General features: G+C 55.5%; 5 protein-coding genes across 6 annotated transcripts in view; 3 read left to right on the top strand and 2 right to left on the bottom strand.

Annotated features, from left to right (window-relative positions):
- Nucleotides 1-389: 389 nt before the first annotated feature.
- On the top strand, nt 390-3142 carry LOC134049496 (lateral signaling target protein 2 homolog). Its single transcript, XM_062501979.1, has 10 exons — nt 390-527; nt 621-823; nt 905-994; nt 1104-1193; nt 1312-1413; nt 1496-1998; nt 2074-2187; nt 2344-2436; nt 2573-2685; nt 2766-3142. The coding sequence occupies exons 1-10, from the start codon at nt 420-422 to the stop codon at nt 2895-2897; spliced, it is 1548 nt and encodes a 515-aa protein (XP_062357963.1). The 5' UTR covers nt 390-419; the 3' UTR covers nt 2898-3142.
- Nucleotides 3143-3854: 712 nt separating this feature from the next.
- MXD3 (MAX dimerization protein 3) lies at nt 3855-5220 on the top strand. Its single transcript, XM_062502211.1, has 5 exons — nt 3855-4009; nt 4099-4128; nt 4217-4331; nt 4422-4587; nt 4671-5220. Exons 1-5 carry the CDS (start codon nt 3855-3857, stop codon nt 4778-4780), a joined length of 576 nt encoding a protein of 191 aa, XP_062358195.1. The 3' UTR covers nt 4781-5220.
- Nucleotides 5221-5339: 119 nt separating this feature from the next.
- On the bottom strand, nt 5340-7102 carry PRELID1 (PRELI domain containing 1). Of its 2 annotated transcripts, none has more exons than XM_062502140.1 (5): nt 6970-7102; nt 6478-6703; nt 6286-6399; nt 6007-6085; nt 5340-5614 (listed from the first exon to the last, which is right to left on the bottom strand). In XM_062502140.1, the coding sequence occupies exons 1-5, from the start codon at nt 7059-7061 to the stop codon at nt 5478-5480; spliced, it is 648 nt and encodes a 215-aa protein (XP_062358124.1). In that variant the 5' UTR covers nt 7062-7102; the 3' UTR covers nt 5340-5477. The 2 variants fall into 2 exon arrangements, with proteins under 2 accessions (XP_062358124.1, XP_062358126.1); XM_062502142.1 differs by having other exon boundaries at nt 5340-5581.
- Nucleotides 7103-7252: 150 nt separating this feature from the next.
- Nucleotides 7253-9817, top strand: RAB24 (RAB24, member RAS oncogene family). Its single transcript, XM_062502143.1, has 8 exons — nt 7253-7372; nt 7764-7832; nt 7955-8033; nt 8140-8207; nt 8309-8408; nt 8735-8785; nt 8887-8949; nt 9442-9817. Exons 1-8 carry the CDS (start codon nt 7256-7258, stop codon nt 9504-9506), a joined length of 612 nt encoding a protein of 203 aa, XP_062358127.1. The 5' UTR covers nt 7253-7255; the 3' UTR covers nt 9507-9817.
- A 112-nt stretch (nt 9818-9929) lies between these two features.
- The window catches only part of NSD1 (nuclear receptor binding SET domain protein 1), a 59699-nt gene continuing 46473 nt past the window's right edge, over nt 9930-23155 (bottom strand). The window contains exons 21-22 of the mRNA XM_062502139.1: nt 21384-21588; nt 9930-18679 (exon numbers count right to left, since the gene is read on the bottom strand). Of these exons, the coding sequence (XP_062358123.1) occupies nt 16350-18679; nt 21384-21588 (2535 nt within the window). The 3' untranslated portion in view covers nt 9930-16349. The remainder of the gene's footprint in view (nt 18680-21383; nt 21589-23155) is intronic.

Genomic DNA, 23155 nt, shown 5'->3' with positions numbered 1-23155 from the left:
CTCCACTGGCGGAGCCAGAGCTGCCGTGGGAGGTCCCACGTACCTACCCGAATAGGTGTTTGTGGATCCGTGGGGTCCCATCCCTCCGCGATTGTGGGAACGGGAGATTTGGGATCCTGCTGAACGTGGAGATACAGGGTGCCCCAACCATCACCCCTCCGCTCTTCCCGCAGCGCTCCGACCCACGCCTGCTCTCCCAGTTCTTCTTTGCCGATGAGAGGGTGACAAGGGTGGTGGCCGAGATCAATGGGCTGGATGCTGAACTAGATCCACAGCAGTACCTGGTGCTCCTCAACCAGCTCCACCTCAGCCAGGTACGGGGGCAGCCCGGGTCCCGGCGTGACTCGGTCTCCCCAGGAAGCTGCAGGTGACACCCCTGCCTTTCCCAGGCTCAGCTGCTGGCTGTCCTGGAGCGGATCATGGAGGAGTGCATCCCCACGCAGCGGCACAGCCGTGACTACCTGGTCAAATTCCCCGAGGAGCTCTTGGTGGACAACTTGGGGAACCACATGCTGTTTGCTGCCGAGGTGAGCCCGGGGCGATGGACACCCCACTGTGAGCTGACCCTGGTGTTAGGCATTGCCTTGGGTGCTGGCTGCTGACAGTCCCTATCCTGGCAGTGTCTCCTGGCTGGGACTTTCCTGGAGATGGAGGAGTCAGATGGGGCACAGCTGCGGCCCCAGGCCAGGAATCTGCTGTGCAGCCTGGAGTTGGTCCGGACAGTGCTGCGGGAGCAAAGCCTGAGCCAACCCAACTCCTACCCAGAGCCTGTCCGTGCTGTGCTCATCCAATTCGACCAGCTATTTGCAGAGTTTGAGCTGAGGTAAGGAGCAGGGTTAGGGTGCTGGGGTTGTGGTGGGCTGTGCCAGGATTGTAGGAGCCTCAAGTCTCCCCTACTCTCCAGCTACGTGTCCTCACTGGTGGCAGTGAAGTCTCCTGATGAGATCTACAGGCAGCAGGAGATCATCGTGCTCTTCTGTGAGACAGTGGAGAGGTGAGTGAGGGACACTGTGTGTCAGGTGGGGGCTGCAGGGACTCCAGCCCCAAGGATGGGCAGTATCCCTAGGCTAAGATCCACTGTAAGGGTGTCTGTGTGTCCCCAGAGCCCTGCACCTGGGCTACCTGACCCAGGAGATGATTGATGGCTACGAACCACTGCTGATGTTCACCATCCCTCGCCTGGCCATTATCAGGTGGGTGCAGCCCCTGAAGAGGGGGTTATGTTGCCTGCCCTGTACCAGCCCCTTCCCCCCATGGGGAGTTGGGGTCCCAGGCAACTCCTGACATGAACTGGGCTCTGTCCCCTCACAGCGGTCTCCTCATCTACCCCGAGGGTCCCCTCAGCCTGGAGCGGAGACCTGAGGAGATGTCCCGAGTCTTCAGCCCCTTCTACAACCTCCTGAAGAAGATCAGGTGTGCAGTGGGGGGTGATGGGTGGGGCTGTGGGGCAGCAGTGAGACTGTGACATGGAGCTGATGCCTACCCCTCACCACAGGGACCTGTTGTGGGTGCTGTCAGCAGAGGAGCTCTGCCTGCTGGAGAGGAGCCTGTGCACAGCTGAACAGGAGGATCCCTGCAGTCCAGACACCCCTCCAGCTTGGGGGGGAGCTGTGCCCAGTGTGGACACCCCTGCTCCTTTCAGTCTTCTGGAGGTCCCTAATGCCACCCAGCCACCCTCCACCTGCACGACACAACTGGGACCCCCTAGTGTAGTGGATGACCTTGGCACTGACTGGCATCAGGAGTGTGCAGTGGGCAGGGATCAGGGCCAAAATGGCAAATCCCTGTCCACTGGGACAGGGATATCTGATACCATCCCTGGTGTAATGGTCACCTCCCCCCTGCACAGCCCCCAGCCCCTTCGGAGTGGCCCAGGGATGGGGTTCCATGCCACTCCAGGTGCCCGCTGCTCAGAGCTTCGCGCCCGCTGCTCGGAGCTGCGTTCCCGCTACAGCAGCACCAAGGATATGCTGCACACCCTCTTCGTCTGCATCTCGGGTGAGTGACCCCCAAGCCAACCCCCCAGCACCCTGATCCCCCCCAGCACTCTGACCCCCCACCCTCCTGGTGCAGGGGTGGCTGATCAGCTTCAGACCAACTTTGCCAGTGACATGAGAAGCATCTTGAAAACGGTCTTCAAGATCGTGTGCTCGAAGGCGGAGCCCTCAGAGGAGCAGAGTGGCAGCAGTGAGTAATCCCCGGGGACATGTGGGACTGCTCCTCTCTGCCCTGCCCATCACCCATCCCTGGTGAGACAAGGCCACAGCCCTAGGCTTGGGAAAAATGTGACTATAGTGCCCGCCCAGCTTCAGCTTGGCTGGACCACAACCCTTGTCCCCACAGAAGAGAAAGATGGTGACTCCTGTGTGACACATGCTTCTCGCGTGGCTGACTGCCCACTGTGCTTCAGGCCTGCAGAGGCTACCGGGAGGGCAGGTAAGGCACTGCCCAGGTGCCGTGCTCTGGGGCAGGGTGTGAGGCTGGGGCTGATCCTCCCTCATCCTGCCTCAGGGGGTCTGGCTGTGAGGGGAGCCAGGTTGAAGGGCTTTTACCAGCGTGTTTTGCCCAGCAGGTGCCCGCCACCTGCCTGAGTGGGTGCCGGACAGCACATGCAGCCAGTGCTCTGCCTGCCGCTCGCCCTTCACCCTGCTACGCCGCCGGCACCACTGCCGCAGCTGTGGGAAGGTAGGATGGGGTTGGGACGGGGCATGTGGGGTTCCCCGAGGGACCCAGCTCTGCTCAGCCCCTCTGTGCCTTCCCTGCAGATCTTCTGTGCCCACTGCTCACCGAATACCGCAGTGCTGCCCCACTATAGCCAGACCAAACCCGTACGTGTCTGCACCCACTGCTACATCACACACCTCCCGCCCATGTCCCGCTGTGCCCGGAGCCAGTGAGAGCCCTTTGCCAGACCTGCTTCATAGGAGGCTGCACAACAGGGTGCCCAGGGCCGCTTCGGGGCTGCTGGGCAGCACCTCGGCCCCGTGACTCTCCTCAGAGCTTGGTGGGCATGGCGGCAGGACCCCCCCACGTGGTGTTAGGCCTCCCCCGATGCACAGGGGCAGGACCCCACACACGGTGGCAGCCCATACGGAGTGATGGTGGGCGCAGGACCACCTCTCCTGGTGCACCGTGGCCTGCTCTGCTTTCGGTGAGCTGCCTGCTGCTGCCGTGCACCTGGCCCCCGTCTGGAAATGTGCTTCGTAGTGGGTTTTTTTCAGGTGAACTTTGGCTGCTGTTGGGCCCCGGGGCAGAGTCTCCCCCCGGGGCCTGGCCTGAGAAGGTGCAAACAGCCCTCACATGACAGCGGGTGCCCCGGGGCCGCCCGTGCCGTGCAGTGCCGTGCCCGGGAGCTGGGGCCCGGCGCTCACCTTCCCTCCCTATCGCCTCCCCCCGATGGATTTTAATAAAGAGATAAACCCGTCTGTCTGTGTGGCGCTAGGTTGCGGCGATTCCCGGGGAGGCTGGTAGGCGCGGCCGGTCTGAGGACAGCCGTGGACTCGATGGGGCGGGGGATGAGGGGCTGGGGGAAGCAGGGCGTGCCTGCTCCCGCCCGGCTCGCATGGGCGGACACGGGCGATCCTCGCCGCGCGCGTCACCGGGCGCACCTTTCCTGGAGGGCGTGGCCTTTAAGGGGGCGTGACCACTGATGATAATTGTTTAAACACAGACGGGGCGTGGCCTGACGCACGGGGGCGTGGCCTGCGTAGCCCCCTCCCACCGATTCAAATTTGAAGCACGCGCTTTCCCGCCTGAATTTGTTTGCCCGCCGGAATGACGTCGGCGGCGCGGGACGCCCCGCAGCCAATGAGAGCGCGGCTCGCGGCCACCCCCCCCCCCCCCCGCCTCCCGCCATGGAGCCCGCGGCCACCAGCATCCAGGTGCTGCTCCAGGCAGCCGAGTTCCTGGAGCACCGCGAGCACCGATACCCGCTCGGCCTGACCGAGGCCGAGCACGGCTACGCCGCGCTCAGCCCTGCGCCGTCGCGCCGGGCCGTGGGCAGTGTCAGGTGAGCGGCGGGCGAGTGGACGGATGGATGTGTGGGTGGACGGCGGCGGTCGGTGGCGACCGGGTTGACCACCGGCGTGTCTTCCGCAGGTCGGTGCACAACGCGCTGGAGAAGCACAGGTATGGGGAGACCGGCGGGGCAGGGGTTGGTAGAGCCCGTGTCTCTCCGTGGCTGACCCCCGTGTCGTTCCCCCCCGGCCGGTCCCAGGAGAGCCCAGCTCCGGTGCTGCCTGGAGCGGCTGAAGCAGCAGGTACCGGTGGGCGCGGGGCCGTCCCGTTCCACCACGCTGAGCCTCCTGCACCGTGCCCGGCTTCACATCCAGGTGAGGGGGATGTTGGCCCCGATATTGTTCCTGTGTGGCAACAAGGCCGCCTAGCTTGGCCCCCACTCATGGATCACTGGGCCCCCACAGAGGCTGGAAGAGCAGGAACTGAGGGCACGAAGGGCTAAGGACCAGCTGCGGGACCGGCAGCGGAGCCTGCAGCGGCGGCTGGAACTGCTGCTCTTGCCCAATGATGGGGAACGGGCACGGGCTGACAGCCTGGACTCGTCACGGCTCTCAGAGCCCTCCGAGGAAGGTAAGAAAGGGGAAAGAAAGAACGAGGGTGGGCAGGGAGGGAAAGCAGGCAAGGGCCTGACCTGCGCTTCCCCTTGTGCCCAGAGGATGCTGAGGTAGAGGTAGATGGTGTGGTGTTCAGCGGGGACCTGCTGCCCAGCTTTGGAACCGGGAGGGAACACAGCTACTCCAGCCCCCACAGCCTGGCATCCTGACGGCGCCTGGTGCCTTCCCTGCACTGCGTGCCTGCCTCCTTCCTGCTGGAAACCTGGCCTCGGCCAGCCTCACCACAGCTGCCAGGCTAAGGGACCTCAGGTGGGAGCAAGAGTCCGGCTTTAACCCCCACAGCTGGGTGGCACCAACTGTGGCACTAGGTGCACGGGGCTAGTGCTGCACTGTGGCACCTGCTGTGCATGACAAGCACTGGAAGAGGTGCTGGAAGAAGGCCCAGCTGTCACTGAGGACACCCTCCTGCCTCCCCCTGTGCACACCTAGGCAGTCTGGGGGCTGCCTGATATGGGGCAGTGCTGCCTACTGCAGACATGACTGTAGGAAGGCTCTCCTGCCCCTGGAGTGCCAGGAAGGGGAAACAAGTACATTAAGCAACCTGCCTTCATGCTCCTGCAGCCACCCTGCTCTCTTGTACAGACCTGACACTTTGTAGTAAAGGCACTTGGTAAAACCCTGGTTTGTGTCTTCCCTACAAAGGGCTGGACCACCCCAGAGTAGAGAGCAGCACTGGGCTCTGCTCTAGCCAAGCCAGCCTCAGCCAAATCAGAGGTGGGAATAGATTCTTTAATGATAATTACATCTCAGAAAGGGTCAAACAGCAGCTGATTGTCAGACTTGTACAGTTTCTTTAAAAATACAAAATCTAAGGAGTCTCCTATCTGTCCTGGTGCAGATGGCCCCTCACACATACTGCTTCTTCTTGGTGGCTGCCTTGCTTGCCAGGTCCTTGGCTTTCTCCGTAGCAGCCAGAGCTGTTTCCTTGGCTTTCTCAGTTGCTTCCTTGGCTGTCTCCACCAGTGTTTTGGATGGAGCTTCTCCTACAACATGGAAGCTATTAACCCCACAGGAGTGCCGGCTAGACCGGCCCTGCCACCAAGGCACTTCCCCACAAAGGGAGGAAGATGAGCCTGGCATCCCTGACCCCAGCACGCACGTCAGGGCACGCTGAAAAGGGGAACCACAGGCACGTGACTGTTGCCATGTTCCATCCCCTCCTGCCTGCACTCCACCCTTGCCCGGCCCTGCAATCACTGCTGGCCTACTCCGCTCAGGAAGAGCGGGCTGTGCCACAGGGCAAAGGCAAGGGGTGAGGATTCTACAGCCAGATTAGTTCAAGCCACAACCTGCCCCTGGACTGAAGTAGTCCCCGTGTGACCTCTAACTCCAAGAGACCCATCCCGGTCAGCCCCAGCCTGCCCTTGGTGCCCACCTTGCATTCTTGCTAGCACATATTCAAATCCCTTAGTGCTCTTGGTCACGTTGCTTTTGAACCTGGCCAGACCAAACTCCTGCAAGAGAAAAGTCAGTGAAGGTGCGAGTCCTGTCACACACAGCCCCTGGGGCTTTGTCCCAGTGACTTTCACTGTGATGGGTCTGGGTGCCTCAAGAACTCATGAGGATGGGGAGGAAACAAAGGGAAAGGGTGTAAAAACCATCACGAGGAAAGGGTAGAGCAGGAGAGAGCAGCAGCTTTACTGCTTGAGCTCACCTGGATGGCCCGCGAGACGCCAAATAGGCTGGAAGACACCCAGGCCTCCCGCTTGACCTCGGTCCAGTTGCTGTTCTCGGGATTCACCCGGTACTCGCAGCGCTCCTCCACCACCTGCACAAGGCACAGCCCAGCTGTGGGCACTGCTGGGTCCCCTCCACCCCCCCACACCTGCCCAGCAGCAGCACCTACCATGAGACGAGCGTGGTTGATGTTCCAGGTGAATGTGGTCATGGTTCGGTTCTTGGGGTCCACGATAGAGTCCTCCAGGATGTAGACGGAGTGAGCGACATTGGCTGGGAAGAAGCGCTCTGCCCAGCGCGGCATCCGGTTGGTCTTGGTCAGGAGCCGCCGAGAGAGCAGCTTATGGTCCGGCGTCACCTCCCGGTGCACAATATCTTCGGTCAGGACATGTTTGCTAAAATAGGGAAGAAAACATCAAGCCCTGCTCCTCGCCAGCTCTTCCCCGGGGCTAGGAATCGTCAGGAACTGAAGGATTAAGGCAGGGAGGAACCAACTGCCCGCTGGGAACTGGTGGTGCGGGACACCCATCCCCGAAGGCTGGAACCCGCGGGACCCCCGGGGAAAGGGCAGGGCTAGGCTGAGGACCAGGAATGGCACCAACCCCAGGTGGGACCGGGTTGGCGGAAGGAGGCAGAGGGGTCGCGGAGAGACCCGGCGCACCTGTAGGGGTTGGGGTAGCGCTGCCAGAAGGCGGCGAACACCTGGTCCCAGGGCCCCTTGAGGACGCCCAGGCTGGCGCAGTATTTCCCCATGGGGCCACCGCTCAGGCCCGCGCCTGCTGGGCGGCCGCCATGCGGCCCGCGCGCCCCGCCCCGGCCCTCCCCGCCGCGCGCTTCCGCCCCGCACTGCGCACTTCCGGCACACCTCTCCCGCTTCCGGTTACGCCCCTCCCCGTTCCGGTCCCGCCCCGCCCGCTGCGGCCCCGCCCCGCGGCGGCGGCGCGAGGATGAGCGGGAGGCGGGTGGACGCCAAGGTGGTGCTGCTGGGGCAGGAGGGGGTGGGCAAGAGCAGCCTCGTGGAGCGCTGCGCCCACGGCCGCTTCCGCGCCGGGCCCTACCAAAACGTGAGTGACACACCGGCACCTCGCGGCCCCGCGCTGCTGCCGCGCGTCCGCGGCATGGCGCCCTCCCGTGTCTCCTTCGCCTTCCCGAGATGAGCCCCTCGCGTGTCACCCCCGCAATCCTGCCCGTGATCACTTCGTTTCCGCGCCGTGTTCCCGGGAAGCTGCCACCCACGTCTCTGAGTAGGCGTCCCCGCGAGTTGTCCCCCACCGTGTACGGACCCGCCACGTCCCTCCCGCGCCCGCGGGTCGGTCCCCTCGTTTTCTCACCCTCCTTCCGCACGCCCCGGGGTGAATTCCCCCGTTTCCCTGCGCCGGTTTCCACCGTGTTCCCAGGCCAGATGCCCCCGCTTCCCCGGGCCGGTTCCCACCACTCCTCTTGCTTTGCTTCCAGACGATCGGAGCCGCTTTTGTGGCCAAGGTGATGACCGTGGGAGACCAGACAGTGACCCTGGGCATCTGGGTAAGAGCAGGGGCAAGGGCTGTGCCAGCGCCCCGCTGACATCCCTGGCCATCCCCTGGCTGAGGGACCCCTGAGACCCTCCGACCCCTGTCACCTGCCGAGCGCTTCCCTGTCGCCCCCAGGACACGGCGGGCTCAGAGCGCTATGAGGCCATGAGCCGCATCTACTACCGGGGAGCCCGGGCTGCCGTCGTCTGCTATGGTAAGGGCACGGAGAACGGGAAGGAGCAGCGGCTGCAAAAGTCCCGGGCCAGGGTGGTGGGTCGGGCACTGAGGAGCAGTGTCTGCAGACCCTGATTCCTCTCCAGATCTCACCGACAGTGGCAGTTACCAGCGAGCCAAGTTCTGGGTGAACGAGCTGCAGAGCTGTGAGGAGGTAGGGAGGGGCTCATGGGGCTGTGAAGCCTCACCACAGGACACGGGGTGCTGCTGGTGGTGATGTGTTGGAGACCCCTCCCAACCCTTTTTCTGCTGCAGGGCTGCCGGATCTACCTGTGTGGCACCAAGAGCGACCTGCTGGAGGAGGACAGGAGGAAGAGGGGTGTTGACTTCCACGATGTGCAGGACTACGCTGACGGTACGGCCGGTGCTGGCCCTTCCCGGGCTCATGAGCACTGAGTGGGTGGGAGTGAGGGAGGACTGAGGAGCTGTGTCCTTTCTGTGGGCCCACACCAGATCCAGTGGCACCAGGGCTCCCTGTGTGCTCCCTGCACCCCCTGGGCACAGCATGTCCTGACATGGGCAGGCACATGGCCAGCTGGGCCAAGGGGCTGAGAGCCCTGCCTTGGGTCCCTGCCAACCCGCTGTCAGCAGCTGTGCCCAAGGGGTGACTCAGGGCAGACAAGCCCATGGAGCTATATCTGCTGCACCTGCAGCAAGTGCCAACCTGCACCCTCATTTCAGAGATCAAAGCAGACCACTTTGAGACCTCCAGTAAAACGGGCCAGAGCGTGGGTGAGTAGCTCCTCGCTGGGGCCATGTCTTGGCTGAGCAGGGCTGGGGGCTCTGCCCGGCAAGCGGGCAACCCACACCTGCCATGCCTCCTTTCCCACCAGATGAGCTGTTCCAAAAGGTGGCCGAGGACTATGTGAACTTCTCTGCCTTCCAGGTGATGACAGGTGAGTAGGCAAGACCTGTCCATCCCCAAGCATCCTTTCCTGTGCTTCTAGGGAGGGTGCAGAGCATGAGCTCTGGGGGTCTGGCAGGGCTTTTCATGGGGCTGCGGTGGCTTCATGTCAGGAATTGTCTCTTAGAGACCGAGTTCCATCATCAGCATCCTCATGCCTGCTCAGACCAGGCTCAGCACATCCACCCAGTTGGGTCATGGTGGCCTTTGGCAGCTGGAAGCCAGGAGCCTTGTTGGGCTGCAGGAATGGCTCAGGTCTGCACAAGCCCTGCCCAGGCATGCTCAGCTTGGCTGTGCCTCCCGCCCTGGGCTGGGCCATGCCATGCCCATGAGCTGTGCCATAACCCTGAACCTTGCCATTTCTTCATGGGGCACCAAACCCTCCCCAGGTGACCTGCCTGGGAGGTGCCAGGGCCCACACATAGGACTAGCAGCTTTGGTGGCATAGACGTGCCAGCAGCCTGCTGCTCCTGCTCTCTTCCAGAGGACAAGGGTGTCAACCTGGGCCAGAGGAACAGTCCCTACTTCTACAGCTGCTGCCACCACTGAGCCCCTGTGCCAAAAGGGAATGGCTGCTGCTGGACGGGCAGCTGGTGCGTGCTGGACTCCTCTGGTTTTTTACCTCCTGTGTTTTAGCTGTTTGGGCCTGTCTGCAGCACAGCTTACAGACTGTTCTGGCACACAGAGCAGCACAGGGCTGCCGTGCAGTGCTGGGAATCATGGACTGTCACCCTGGGGACCCCCTCCCTGCCACCTGGGACGTTTGTGGGAGCTGTGGTGGCCCAGTGGTGGCCAGTAATTTATTCTCTCAGAGATGCTTGGTTCTTTGCAGATTTATTTAAGCGTCTTCTCTTGAGGTGTACAATGTAAATAAAACGCGTTGTGGTCTGAGCCATACCCCTGCGCGCGAGGCTGTCAGGGCTCTCCCTTTCCTGCCTCCCCCCATTCAGCAACACAAACCACAAGAGGACATCGAGAGTAAAGTTAAACTTTACTTTACAGTAATTTTTCTTCTATATACAAAGAATTACAGTACATGTTCTGGGAGCACCTGGGCAGGGCAACCCTCTTTTCATTATAAGTTTCACATACACAGCCAGCAGTCTAAGGGGAGCAAAATGAAAGTAATCAATGGTCCAAGACTCTCCCCTCTCCCTCTTCTAAAAATAATATACATGCTGGAAATATGTAGTTTTCTCTCACCTGCTCTGGCATTCCTTCTTACAACTGACAGACGACTCCTGGCCAGGGCTGAGCACTCCCTTGTCCCCCCTGCAGTGCTCCGGTGCTGGCCTCAGCCTTGGCTGGCATCCTTGACTCCTGATGGGTTTCCCTCTACCTGAGCCTGCAGAACAGGACCCTGTGGGCAGCAGAGCTCAGAGGGGAAAGGAGGCAGCATAGGGCTGGTCACACCAAGGTTCCTCCCACGAGCAAACCTCTCACTCATGGCTCCAGCACAACTTATGCTGCTGCCACGAGTGGCCCCCCATGTCCCTGGGCAGTGAGGAAGGGGCAGTGGGCAGCCACCCTCTTCAGGGCCCTCAGCTAGCTGGCAGCCAGAACCCCAGCTAAGAACACACGGTGCTGGGAGGGTGACAGGGGACATTAAAAGCGAGGCACAGTGCCCAACACGGTCAGTGTCTCGAGGGTGAGCAGGCTGGTGGGGCAGTGAGCTCGGCACCATGGATATGCAGGGCTGGGAGTGCCACTGCTGAAAAACTTCCACAGCCCCTCACAGGGAAAGCCACTCCCTGCCTGCTCCCAACACATCTCACCTCCCACCCACTCCGGCCTGGGGCAATCCTCAGCTCCAGCCACGTTTCCACCTTGAGCCTCCCAGTGCTTGCTGCTTTTCCTTTTAACAAGTTCCCAGTGTCTAAAAAAATACACAAAACCCAGTTCCTTGAAGTCAACAACTTGGAAACATCAGAAAAAGAAACAAAAAACTGAAACCAGCTCAGTACCAAACGGACACGAAGAACATGCAGTAGCGGGTGCCTGCTTGCTTCACATGGCTCCACGGGGATCAGTGGCACACCGGTTTGAGTCTCAAAACCACCATAAACTGAAGGAACCGAGCCACTCCTCGTCCTGCTTCAGTCACACGTGCTGAAGCCCGGCCCCCAGCTCCAGGGGGATGGGATCAGCTGCCCAAGAAGCCCCAGCCCGAGGGCCAGGAGCCTTGTGAGTCCAGCCCTACTGTGCTAAGCTGCCAACGGTTTACAATAGCACCACAATAGCCCAAGGGCTTTGCCAAGGGCAAACTTGATTAAAACTTTACCTTGAAATAGGCCATAGCAACACCCATTTCTCAGATTTCCCTAGGAGGTAGATTCAGTGCTGTAGGGACTGTCCATCACTGCTGCTCCTCCAGCCCGAGCTCACACAATCTGTCCTGTCCCCCCATCACCAAACTTTGCTTATATCACTTTTGTAGGACCCGGAGCAGGAATCTTGCATTCTCCCATCTTTTGCTAAGCAAGGGCACTGCTACCCTACAAGTGAGACTCCTGCTGAAGCCAGGCAAGTGGCAGAGCAGTCCCCAAGCTCCAGTGCCCCGTGTCCCAGGCCCTGGGAGCCCGAAGCACCCATCAGCCCAGCTGTGCTGCTCTAAGAGGAGCAGCCTCCCCTGCAAATGCTGCCACCAGCGTCATCACTATCACAGGAGGGTGGGTAATTAGCGCAGGCAAAGCCTGGGAGATCAAACACAGCATCCCCCCAACACTTTCAGAGCAGCTGCACGATTTGCCACTTTGCTTTAACACTCACTGGCTAGCAAAGGCCAAAAGCCTCATCAGTAATTTAGGGCAAAGCACATTACAAGCAGGTTACAATAATGGTTATTCCAAACATCGAGCAAAACCAGAAGTTAAGGCTGAAATTAAAAATAAACAGGTGTTGAAGGTCTGAGGTTTCTCAAACTCCCCCTGCCCTGTAACACTGGCTGTGGTGTCCAAACAGGGCACACCCACAGCATACTCAGGGCTAACATACTGCCAAGAGAATCAAGGTTAGGGCTACTTTTTCTTTCTCTTTCTTCCTTTTTTTTTTTTTTCTGTCAAACTAAGCTGAAGCTTTTCTAGCAAATGCACTGTCTCACCTTAGTTCTTTAATGTCGTTTACATTCAACCACCTCTCTTATCGCCCAAATTTTAACACCAGCCACACCTTCAGAGCCTCTGCCTGCGCGGGTTTAACCCTAAATTAACTCGTGCTCCCATGGTACCACCCAGATGCTTTGTGTATTGAAGTGACTCTGGTAACTGTGGAGCTTTTTTTGTTAAATAGGAAAAGTTTAACTGGAGAACAGCAATAAAGCAAGCTACCATTGGCTAATTTGCATCTGGAGACGTGCAGTAAGTGAGGTGATTATTCCTTACAGGGATAACTCTCCTGCTAGATTCACCAGAGCCCTGGCTGACAGTGGGCACTGGGGAAGTTGGGACAAGCCACGCAGAACAGTGGTCTGTGCCTACTCCCCTCCTGCCCACACATCCCACAAGGTCCTGTGGTGGCTCCTCCTCTGCAACCCTCATCCCGACTGGGTGCAAGGCCCTGATCATGTTGTTACCCTCATCAGAACTCCTCTGTCACCAAAGGGCACCTGGGACTCTCCTGCCCGCAGTGGAAATCCAACACTCAAGTGGGTCCTGTGGTGGGGTGGAGGTCATGGCTGCTGACCCCAGCCCACTGCTCTCAGCAGGGGCAGCAGTTATCCTGGCAGCAGGAATGTTGACCAGAAAAGTGTTCATATAGGAGCAGAGCCTGCGTCCCCTTCAGAAATGGGAGCCTACCAGGAATGAGTCTGGAAAATTCTTGTGAGCCATTGTGGGACACCAGGGAAGAGACAGAGATAATTACACCCTTGATTGTTCTTCTACAGTGCTCCATACCAGTGAATCAACACAGGACTCACCTCTCACTCACCCTGGGTGCAATTAGGGCTGACCCAGGACTGAGTGACCAGATGATTGGATCCCTCCAACACAGCAACAGAGCATCACAGCCTTGGCATGGAGCTCTTGCACAGGTCTGAGCCCAGCATGGGGCTGCAGCAGTGTCTCTTCCACAGTCTGCCAGGGTTACTTTGCCTCCACCCTCTACTTTTAAAATCCCTCGTGATTCAAACTGGCTGAATTCTGAAGGCAGCAACGAACAGCAACAAACCCAATTGCTTCAACACAGACATGTCCCTCTCCTCCTCCAAGGCAGTGCTGCCAGCTGCCACCACAGTGAGTCACCTGGAGTACAGAAGATTCCCACATTTCCTTCACAAGGGTTTTGCAGCCTGAAGCTGTTCCCCAGCTCATGCTCTCTGATGAGGGCAGGCTGGACAAGGGCAGGGTTGCAAGCTGGTCAGGCGTGGTTACGTGACCCAAAAGAACCCAGGGACTCCCAAAAGCACCACGACTCCCTCTGAAAAGCTCTTCTGATCTGAGAGAGCATCACCCAAGGGCTCCAGCAAGGGCGAAGAGGGAAGAACAGCTTCCTGGCTTCCTCCTTCAATGATGTTCCTCAACACCAGTTTTGCCAAGCAGCCTCCTAGCTATGCTGAACTCAATTTTCCAACAGTAGCTACAAGGTAGCAAGCCAGAAACTTGATCCTTGTGGAATAGGGAGAAAAGAGACAGGGTACAGTAGCTGCAACAAAGTACGCTGTGGGAAATGCCATGCAACAGTTTAATCCATGTTCACTGTTCCAAACAAGCTTTTGGGTAAGCACCTGCTGGCATGAAAGGCAGCTGCTGCTGTGAGCCTCACCCTGCTACGCGAGCCCACGACGTATAGAAGTGATTTCTTTCAAACCTGCTCTTGTGAGAATTCACTGAGAACTTCTCCATTTTACAGATTTAAAAAAGCCTGCACCAAAAATATTCACAGTTTATTTTTTTCATGAAACAAGTAACTAGTTAACACGTGACAATGCGAAGCGGAGGTGGACAGAGCAGTGCAGAGACCTCTCTGGTTACAGCGGGAGCTAGCTGGGTGCTGGCACTGAGGAAACCCTACTTACACAATCTACATGACTAAGTCCAGCTCATGGGAAGGCTTATAAATGTAAATTCAAGATTTATTTTCCTTCTCACACATGATAAATACTTAATATACTGAACGTCATAGATTTTTTTTTTAAATTTTTGTTTAAAAACCTTAATGAATGCCCTTAAGGTAATCTTGTCTCTCAATGGATCTGAGTTGTCCTGATTCCCTTTGTGGAGGAGTCACGCAGGAATGCAAGCTGCTTGCATTTCCCTAGTTTCAGCAGCAAGCAGGAACTGACCTGCCAGTCTTCCCGGAAAAAAAAAAAAAAAAACAAAAAAACATTAAACAAGTAAGTTTCCATAAGCCATACAGCTTTTCCAAGTCGTGAGCTATTCTACAGAGGATCTGAAATGATTCGGACTAAAGAAGAGATGCACCATAGCACTGGTAATGTCCCCATGTGCCCAGCACACCCAGCCTTTACAGCAGGACGTTGTCTTGGGGTGCACATATCAGGAAAGGAGAAGGATTGGGATTTGTCTTGGTACAGGTGTCTGCCTCCCTTCATAGAAAACTGCAAAGCTCATGACCGTCTGCTCTGGGAACAGCAGGCACTTGCAAGCCAGGTGGGAACAAGGACCTGCTCCCATGGGGGAGGAAGGAGGTCAGCATTGGGGCTGAACGCTCCCTTCCTGGGGAAGGGCCTGTGGATCTGCCTGCAAGGAGAAGGATACACACACTGGAGCTGCACAAGGGTCTGGTGGTGGTACAGAGATCTGAGGCTGTGGCCCCAGATGGTGGAGTTCAGGTAATTACAGAGGTAATATGTTGTGAGAGTGGGAAAAAGCTGGGCAGCAGCGTTTCCTTGGCAGGACACCAACCCCATCCAGGCCAGGCAGTGCCACCAAAGGAGGTCTGTCCTCCTCCTGCCTGTGAGGGTGCCAGTGGTCACAAGATGCTGTGGATCCCTGGGACTCTACTGTCTGCCCCATCAGCACCACAGCCAAGCCAACTTCTGCCTCAACGCTTGAGTGAACGGCTTTCAACAGGCCTGGTCTGGACACCAGCCCAGTGACCACCAGGTACTAAACACTGCCTTCACTGTAAGAAGAAGAGGAAAAAAAGAAAGCCAGCCAGCTGCTGGAGCCCACCGTGTTCCAGTGTGAGAACTACAATTCAGTTGGATGGACGCACACGTGCACACACACATGCACACCAACACAGTCCAGTTACTTCAAGTCTCCTTTGGTTGTAGAAGAGTTAAGCCAGAAGCTACACAAGGGGAAGGTGTTGAGATGGGTCCCAATCCAGCTAGGGCACCCTTGCCTCTGCGCTGTGCAGTGAGCGGGACAGGCTTGGCTTGCTGCTGGCAACACCAGGTGTGATGGGAACACGTTCTGAACACATCTGAAGCAAAGGGAGAAAGGACTGCTCAGTCCACTGGCTCACGCTGACAACAGAGGTCTAGAAGAGACTGGATGGAAATTTGAAAGGGAGCACTGTCCCCCTGGCAGGGCAGTGCTCAGCACCTCCAGGAACCCACTCTGCTCTGCTCTGCTATTGCTGCTTTATGGGTCACTATGATGTCAAGTGGAGGAAAACACTCCGTGTGTCCTGTGCTAAAGGATTAAGACATGAGAATGAAAAAACTGCCAGATAACTTCTTCCAAGATCTCTCTTTTCCCTGACTCCCTCCAGGTTTCCCGCTTCTTGGGGCTGGCCAGTCACAGCCATGTAAAAAAGAAGCCTGAATGGATTTCTGCCTATTGCTAGAGAAAACTGCACTGAGTGCGTGCAGGAGCTCCTTTCCCATCTCACTGGAGATGATCCCTGTCCTTGAGCAAACCCCACACACAGCATGTTCCAGTGAACACACGGACAAACCTCGTAAAGCAACATCCTGCAGGGACAGAGACCTGGGCAGGTGACACAAAATCCCTTTCCTGTTTCTGGAGTCTGGCAAGGACACACACCTGACTGCTCACCACATGATCCATGAAACATCTCCAGTGCCAGGGCAGCCTGACTGATCCACTTTCTTTAAATGCAGTAACAAGAGCAAGGCTCCTGGCTGTGCCTGGGAGCCCACCTACAAATCAAATCTGGAGCTTGAACATGCTGGATCAGTAATGTGACCATTTCAATGGAATTGGAGGTTTTTACCCAGAGTGGACTCTTTATTTCAGCTTTACCATTTGTAAAATGAAGAGGAAAAGGTCACGGATGCTCTCTCCCTTTGGCTGGGCCAGACTCAGATTTAAGAGAATGTCCTTGCTCATGCCACAAGAGAATATGGATGGGATGTGCATGGGTTAGGGGCTGGGCTCAGGGAAGTGAATAAAAAAAAACAAAAGGTTCCCCCTCCCTAAACATTAAATGACTGAAACCTGCCTCCCATATTCACCAACCTCATTTTGGCTCTGAGTCAGCCAACTCGCGACAAACAGAATCCTGGTTACGGGCTAGCGCTGTGTTTTGTTCAGGCAAAGGGTCCTGCCCCCGAGGAGTCTGTGCTTTTCCGCTCAGCCAAGCAATCTGATCAATTGTCTGAATGTTCTTGACAAGCCACTGCATCTGCTCTGGGGGTACTGGCGCTTCCCTGGCTGGCCGAGGGGTCTGCTCGAATGCACACAATCTCTCTGATGTCCACGGGGTCTGCTCCGAGGGGGCTGAGGCCACTTCCCAGCTGGGCTGAAGGGTTGGCTCTGGTAGTTTCTCTGCTGTCCGGGAAGGCTGCTCTGCAGGCGTCAGGGCTTTTGTGGTGGACCAGTGGCTTTGCTCGTGCGTCTGTAGTTTCTCTGTAGGCCAAGGTACTTGTCCAACGTGCGTCACCACCTTCCCAGCAGACCAAGAGATTTGCTCCCCAGCTAACATGGTCCTCTCTTTCTGCTGGGGACTCAGCTCCACGGCTGGGGCTCCTCTCTCCTTCAGCTGAGCGTTCTGGTCGACGGGACGCAGCGCCTTCTCCGACAACAACAGCCTCGGAGCTGATGCAGCTAGAGGCTTGTCCAAGGCTTGAGGCCGAGGAGCCACAGCAGCAGCCAGCTTATCCGATGCCTGAGGCCACGGGGCTGAAAGAGCAAGAGGCCGAGACACCCCAGAGCCGAAAGGCTTTTCCAAAGGAAGAACCCGCAGGGCGCCAGAGTCAGCAGCCTTCTCTTGAGGAAGGGGTCGCAGCACCCCGGGGGAGAGAGACTTCTGTGCGAGCGGGATCCGAAGGGCCCCTGAGCTGACACCCTTCTCCACGGGCAGGACATGTGGTGACCGGGAGCCAGGGGCCTTCTCTGGAGACAGGGGCCACGGACACCCCAAGCTGGGAGCCTTCTCTGTGGGAAGGATCTGAGGCACACCCGAACCAGCAGCCTTCTCTGGAGGCAGGGGACAGGGTGACCCAGAGCTGGGAGACTTCTCTGTGTCTGGGACCTGCACTGCCCCAGAGAAGGAAGTGTTTTCTAGAGGCAGGGATCGTGGTACTGCTGATCCAGGAGCCTTCTCTGAGGGCAGGATCCGTGAGACTGGGGAGTCTGGGACTTTTTCAACGGAAACAGACCACAGCACCTCAGGACTGGAAGCCATCTCCAACTCTGGGAGCTGCGGCACCACAGAGCTGGAAGCCTCTTCCACAGCATGTGGCTGCGGACTCCGAGCAGAGGAGTCGTCCAGTGGCTGGAGCTGATCAGCCTCAGGAAGCTCATCCTCCACCTGGGACTGCAGCATCCCCACCGTGGCAAGGAGTCTGTCAGACAGTGGAGGATGCAGGCATTTCACGGGAAACTCATCCAGCAGCTCGGGCTGCTGGGCCCTGCTGTCAATGAGGGACTTGTCCGATAACTCCAAAACCTCGGGGGCATCAGGAGTCTCATCTGACAGCTGGAGCTGCAGGTCATCAGCAGTAACAAGTGACTCATCCAACAGGGACTGCGGTGATCCTGGAGGAGATTTGCTTGGCAGCTGAGGCTGCGAGGCGTCACTGGAGGACTCGTCCAATGGCCAGAGCACCGCGTTGCTGGGAGGTTTGTCAGGCTGCTGAGGCCGCAGCGCTACAATGATGGGCTGCTTCTCTGACTGCAGCCTGAGGGACAGGGCAGCCTGGGGCTTGTCTGATGGCTGCAGGCGAAGCGACAGGGTGGTGGGAGGTTTGTCTGAAGGCTGAAGCCGGAGCGAGAGGGTGGTGGAAGGTTTGTTGGACGGCTTCAGCCTCAGTGACAAGGTGGCGGGGGGTTTATTTGACGGTGGCAGTCTCAGAGCCAGGGTGGCAGGTGGTTTGTCTGGTGAAGGTAGCCTGAGGGCCAGGGTAGTGGGGGGCTTGTTTGATGGCTGCAGCCTCAGGGCAAGGGTGGTGGGGGGCTTGTCTGAAGAAGGCAGCCTCAGCGCTAGGGTAGCAGGGGGTTTTTCTGGTGACTGCAGTCTGAGGGCCACAGACTGAGATAGGCTGTCCAGGGGCTGAACACTCAGGTCTGTGTCTGCCTCTGTGTCTGCAGGCAATTGCTCCGGTGGCTGGGTGTCCTCGCCGTTAGTCAGGCCTTCTATGGGAGGTGCATACTCACGAATTTCTCCTGGCTCTAAAGGGTGAGGCCCACAGGGATCATGCTCTGTACAGCATAATCGTCCATCCAGCTTGGAGATGAAGAGCATTCCTTCCCGGTGCTGCTTGCAGAAGGATCTGGGGCACATCTCGCAGAATGAAGCTGCTTCCTTACCACACACATCACACTGATGCCACGGGCACTCCCACTTTCCTGCAGCACAGACACAAGAGAAAAGACACACCTTAGGAGTAGGACAAGGGCAAGAGACAAAGGCCTGCTAAAAAGGGAGTTCAGGGGAAAGTGAGAGCACTCCTGTAACACCTACAAGTCCTCTTCAGTTTCTGCCTTAGCTTGACAGGCAGTTAACACCAATCTGCACTCTCAGAAGCAGCAAGGGCAATGATAATCATGACAAACACAAGCCACATCAGCTCAGACCAAAAGCCCATCTGGCTCCTGCACAGCACTAACCAACAGAGGTAGAGAGGAGCAGACACCCCCAGCATGCACATCTCTGTAGCTCTCATTTTCATAGAAAACAGCAGTGGTTATCTGTGCACAACACCCAAAGGACTTTTTAAGCAAACATGTCAAATTAATCTTTTAATTCAGGGTCAAGAACCTCCCTTCCTGTTTTCTAGAAAGAAGAAGTGAGAGAGCAGTCATCACAAGGGCTAAATTTCTATTGTCGCTGAACCCAAAGGCATATCCTTAACCTCTGGCCGTGTATGGCCACGATAAAACAAAGCTGCTTCCCCAGCAGCTCCATCTTCACAGCAAACGTACTGACCATCAGTACCAACACCACCAGCAGGCAAAACACAACATTACACTTCAGAGATTGCTGCTTGTCTCACTTGTATATGACCTCCCTGACTCAGCCTCCTACTCCCTCAGCCAAGGCTGTGGCTGGCTCTACCAAATGCTTCCAGTTCATGGACACACTGAGCTCCACAGACTGTGGCTGCGGCTACCAGCTCCTTTCCAGGGAGGCTGGTTCCTGCAGCACAGCACTGAGCAGCTGCAGGCACTGCTCCCTGGACTTGTGCAACAGCAGTTCTCCACTCCCCTCTCTCACGCTACTTTTCCCCTGGGATTGAAGGCAACATGAAGTAAGTTTTTCCCCTCCTTTGAAGCCAGTCCAAGACTTCTGTTCCAATCTCAAAATATGCACACTGCTCTTCTGTACCTTTTCCAGTTTTTCAGCTTTTTTTTTTTAAGTGAGGATGTTTAACACTTCCCATGGTCTCCCCTCCTCCTGGCTGGCTCATGGTGTTGCAGCACAAGCTGTCACTGCTCCCCCTGCACCAGCAGCATCCCAGAGAGCCACACAACACTGGGCCACTGCAAAGACCCTGGGACCAACCTTATAGAGGTAATTTGTAAAGATGGAAAATAAAGTAAGTCAAAACCTGCTAGTTTGTTGTAGGAAGGATAAATCCTATCAAACCACTGTAATAATCTTTGACAGGATAAAAAGGTCCAGTGAATAAGCACCTTCTCCAGGGGCAGCCCAGAGCTCTTGGAAGTAAGATCACACAATTAGCAAACATGCAAACAAGCAGGAAATTCCAATTACTTGACAGCAATGCCGGTGGCAGAAGAAACATCTGAAGTAGAAAGTGCTGAACCTTTCATGTCTTGAATGATACTCTGAGGAGCAGGCTATGAAAATCACTGCCTATGTGTGAAAAGAGCAAAAATGCTACAACTGACTGAAAATCATTCTCAAAAACCAGTTTTTAATGGTCTTGTGGCAAACTGAGGAGCCATTTCAAATTACATCCTTCAGAAGTATATTTTAATGTGTACAGTAATTTAAATTTCTGAAAGCAGAACAGCAAATATGCTTACAGCTACAGGTAGATAACATTGAGCCTGTAAGGGACTGCAAAAATTCAGTTGGACAGGCTCAGAATTTAGAGTGGACAAATGCTCTTGCACCAACAAGGTGTAATTAAATAAAGACAGGTGCAAAACAGGATCACAGGAGGAAGAAATACGTAAGAGAAAATGACCAAGATGAAAACTCAAGAAGGATAAATCAAACCATGAACATCACATCAATAGAAGATATTTTTGCAAAATAAGTGAAACATACTTTCCAAAGAAATTTTATGTAAAAAACAAAATATAATTATTCTCTTCTATCAGAATAAGCAAGGCCTTGGCTGCAATGCTGTTAAAATACTTGTTTCCAGTTTTTAAAAAATGTGAAGGCAAGTGGGACACAGTCCAGAGTAGATCGAGAATAAAAAACTTGAGGCTATGTTTGTATAAGCCAGAAAAGGACTGAGACAACTATCCCCCACTATGTAAAAAAATGTATATCAGAGCTGGCAATCCTCAGTGGTTTTAAGTAAGGCTGTTGGGAGAAACTTTGCAAATGGAAAGCAGGGGAAGAGGCTGGAAGCTGGACTGTACTTTTTGAGTATTTTTTATTTCAAATTTTTGCCCTCATTTTACCACAAACTAGAATATGCTGTGGTACTGTTCTCATATATGAACTAATGACTATTCAGACATTTCAGAGATTGTTTTCTAACTCCTATTTTACAGCAGTGCTTCTCCTCACCATTCAACTCACAACTGTCTTCAACTTTGGGAAAACAGCTAGTGTAACAACCAATACCTCAGCTATTGCTGGGATTATGCTCTGCCAGGACCCAAGAATGGGGTCCACCATCTCTTAGGCAAGAACCAGCTCCCCCTTCAGCAACTAGTTCACCTTTTTGCAGACAAAGTGGGGTGCAAACCAGGGTTGAGTTGTTTGGGCAACAAGGTCTGTTCAAGCGAGAAAGATTCCTCTAAATGTTAAGATGCTGTGAATAGAGTGCAAGGTCATGAGCAGCACCCAGGACACGCAGAGCCACGACTGTGACCCAAGAAGAGCCCAGCTGTGCAGAGCACTGACCTGCAGGTCTCTTGGTCAGGTTGAGGCAGTCAGCATGGTACACTTTGGGGCAGCCTGACTTCTTACAAGAGACCAGCTGCCCTCCGTCCCCGCAGCTGAAACACTCGTCCTCCCGCTCCTTCATCACCTCCGCCTGCGACCTGCGCTTCATCTGCGGCCGCCTCTTGAGCTTCTTGGACTTCTCCTCGCTGAGGCTGGGTTGGCTCTGTGAGTGAAAGAATGTGGCTTAATGCAGGGCTCTGCCCCATCCACCTGCTCCCTTCCTGGTCCAAACTTTGCCGACAGAAATCCCACTGCCAGCCATACCTAGTGCTGCTCGCTAATTGGCAACTAATTTACTACAGCAAATAGCTCCCAGTTGTTTTGAAAGAGCCTGGAAATCCTGCAGCAAAGCTTGGTTCAACATGGGATTTATACAACTAGCAACAGCAGAATAAGGAGCTGGGGCTGTCACTGAGCTCGTGCCACCTCTCACAGACTCTTCAGGTCAAAGCAGTCAGGTCTCCTGGCACACATGACTCATAAGGAATCTATCCAGGACCTTCCTGGACTTTTTCATTCATCACTTCCCTCTCAATTTTCAGTCTGAATTTATCAGTTTAGACCTATTTGTTCTTGTCTCAATGCTGCTCTTTTGCATCAGAATCACAAAATCTTTACGGTTGGAAAAGACCGCCAAGATCATCAAGTTCAACATTTGAAGCCTTCCTATCTTGCTGAAGAAACATCTGGGACAAACTCTCCTGCTTGCAAACTGAAACTTTCATAGTCTGTACACTCAGTGTCCCCAGTGGCTTTTCTCTGCCCTTATTGAGCATAATTTATCCCAAATGAAAGTTACAGAATTACACATGCTACCTCAGATAGCACCTCACAGGCAGTGTACAAAGACATCAACAGCCAAAAGAACAGGAAATTCCCCCAAAGCACTGCCCCCATTTGCCTTTGCCACAGCTGTGTCACACCACAGCTCAGTCCTGTGGCAGCTGAGCTGCACAGTGGCCCCTTCTCCACCACAACTGCCCGGCCACGACCTTTTTATGGTGGATTTGTTTCTGCTGTTAACCTCTCCAGGTATGTACTGTGGAATATCCAATCTCTATTTCCCCATACTCAGTTATTCCTTTGCAACTGCCCCATCCTCTCACTCTCCCACACCAATGACAACTGAACTCTGTGTCATGAGTACAGTTAAATTATCCGTGTAGGGAAGGAACTACAACTGGACCCAGAACAGACAACTAAATGGGTCAAGTGCTCTCTTCTCTGGCCTAAGGCTTCCTCCAACCCTGCTCTTCCAACTCTCCCTCCAAGCCCGGCTGAGCCTCTCACTGTGTTCAACACTCAATTCCACGATGATGCTTCTTGCCTCAAGTCCTGACCTTATCAAAGCACCATCAGTTTAGTTTATCTAAGGAGACTTGAGCTAAATTCTGTGCCATTTTCTACATCTCTTTGTGTTCAAGTATTCGTTCTCCATTCAGGACATCTCTTCGTGCTGAGACAATGCCTATGAAGCAATTTTTACATCCTTTACTCTGCATAAATATAGTGCATAATATTTTCATCACCAAAGCATTTAAAAACCTTGGTCTCCAGACCCACAATTTCAGAATGCTGCAGTTGGCTATCCAGCTTTTCTGTCACCAGGGAGTTACATCTCTTGATTGTTTCCTTCCCCTTCACATGTGGATGTTTCTGCTTTCATACCATCATTCCCCCAGACAATGGAGACAAGCCAGGCCTTTCTTATCACTGAAAATGCAGGCACT

This window comes from Cinclus cinclus, chromosome 14 (genome assembly GCF_963662255.1).
Source record: "Cinclus cinclus chromosome 14, bCinCin1.1, whole genome shotgun sequence".
NCBI lineage: Eukaryota > Metazoa > Chordata > Aves > Passeriformes > Cinclidae > Cinclus > Cinclus cinclus.
The sequence above is the reverse complement of the archived record's forward strand: the minus strand, read 5'-3'. Positions and strand labels throughout refer to the sequence as shown.

Excerpts from the sequence above, each read along its gene's own strand:
- LOC134049496 (XM_062501979.1), top strand. The coding sequence starts at position 420 with ATGGAGGAGTGCATCCCCACGCAGCGGCACAGCCGTGACTACCTGGTC. Across the intron at positions 528-620 it reads ACATGCTGTTTGCTGCCGAG|TGTCTCCTGGCTGGGACTTT; the intron begins GTGAGCCCGGGG and ends CTATCCTGGCAG. Across the intron at positions 2,437-2,572 it reads AGAGGCTACCGGGAGGGCAG|GTGCCCGCCACCTGCCTGAG; the intron begins GTAAGGCACTGC and ends TTTGCCCAGCAG.
- MXD3 (XM_062502211.1), top strand. The coding sequence starts at position 3,855 with ATGGAGCCCGCGGCCACCAGCATCCAGGTGCTGCTCCAGGCAGCCGAG. Across the intron at positions 4,010-4,098 it reads CGGGCCGTGGGCAGTGTCAG|GTCGGTGCACAACGCGCTGG; the intron begins GTGAGCGGCGGG and ends TGTCTTCCGCAG. Across the intron at positions 4,588-4,670 it reads CTCAGAGCCCTCCGAGGAAG|AGGATGCTGAGGTAGAGGTA; the intron begins GTAAGAAAGGGG and ends CCTTGTGCCCAG.
- PRELID1 (XM_062502140.1), bottom strand. The coding sequence starts at position 7,061 with ATGGGGAAATACTGCGCCAGCCTGGGCGTCCTCAAGGGGCCCTGGGAC. Across the intron at positions 6,704-6,969 it reads CGCTACCCCAACCCCTACAG|CAAACATGTCCTGACCGAAG; the intron begins GTGCGCCGGGTC and ends TCCCTATTTTAG. Across the intron at positions 6,086-6,285 it reads GCGTCTCGCGGGCCATCCAG|GAGTTTGGTCTGGCCAGGTT; the intron begins GTGAGCTCAAGC and ends TTTCTCTTGCAG.
- RAB24 (XM_062502143.1), top strand. The coding sequence starts at position 7,256 with ATGAGCGGGAGGCGGGTGGACGCCAAGGTGGTGCTGCTGGGGCAGGAG. Across the intron at positions 7,833-7,954 it reads CAGTGACCCTGGGCATCTGG|GACACGGCGGGCTCAGAGCG; the intron begins GTAAGAGCAGGG and ends TGTCGCCCCCAG. Across the intron at positions 8,950-9,441 it reads TGCCTTCCAGGTGATGACAG|AGGACAAGGGTGTCAACCTG; the intron begins GTGAGTAGGCAA and ends GCTCTCTTCCAG.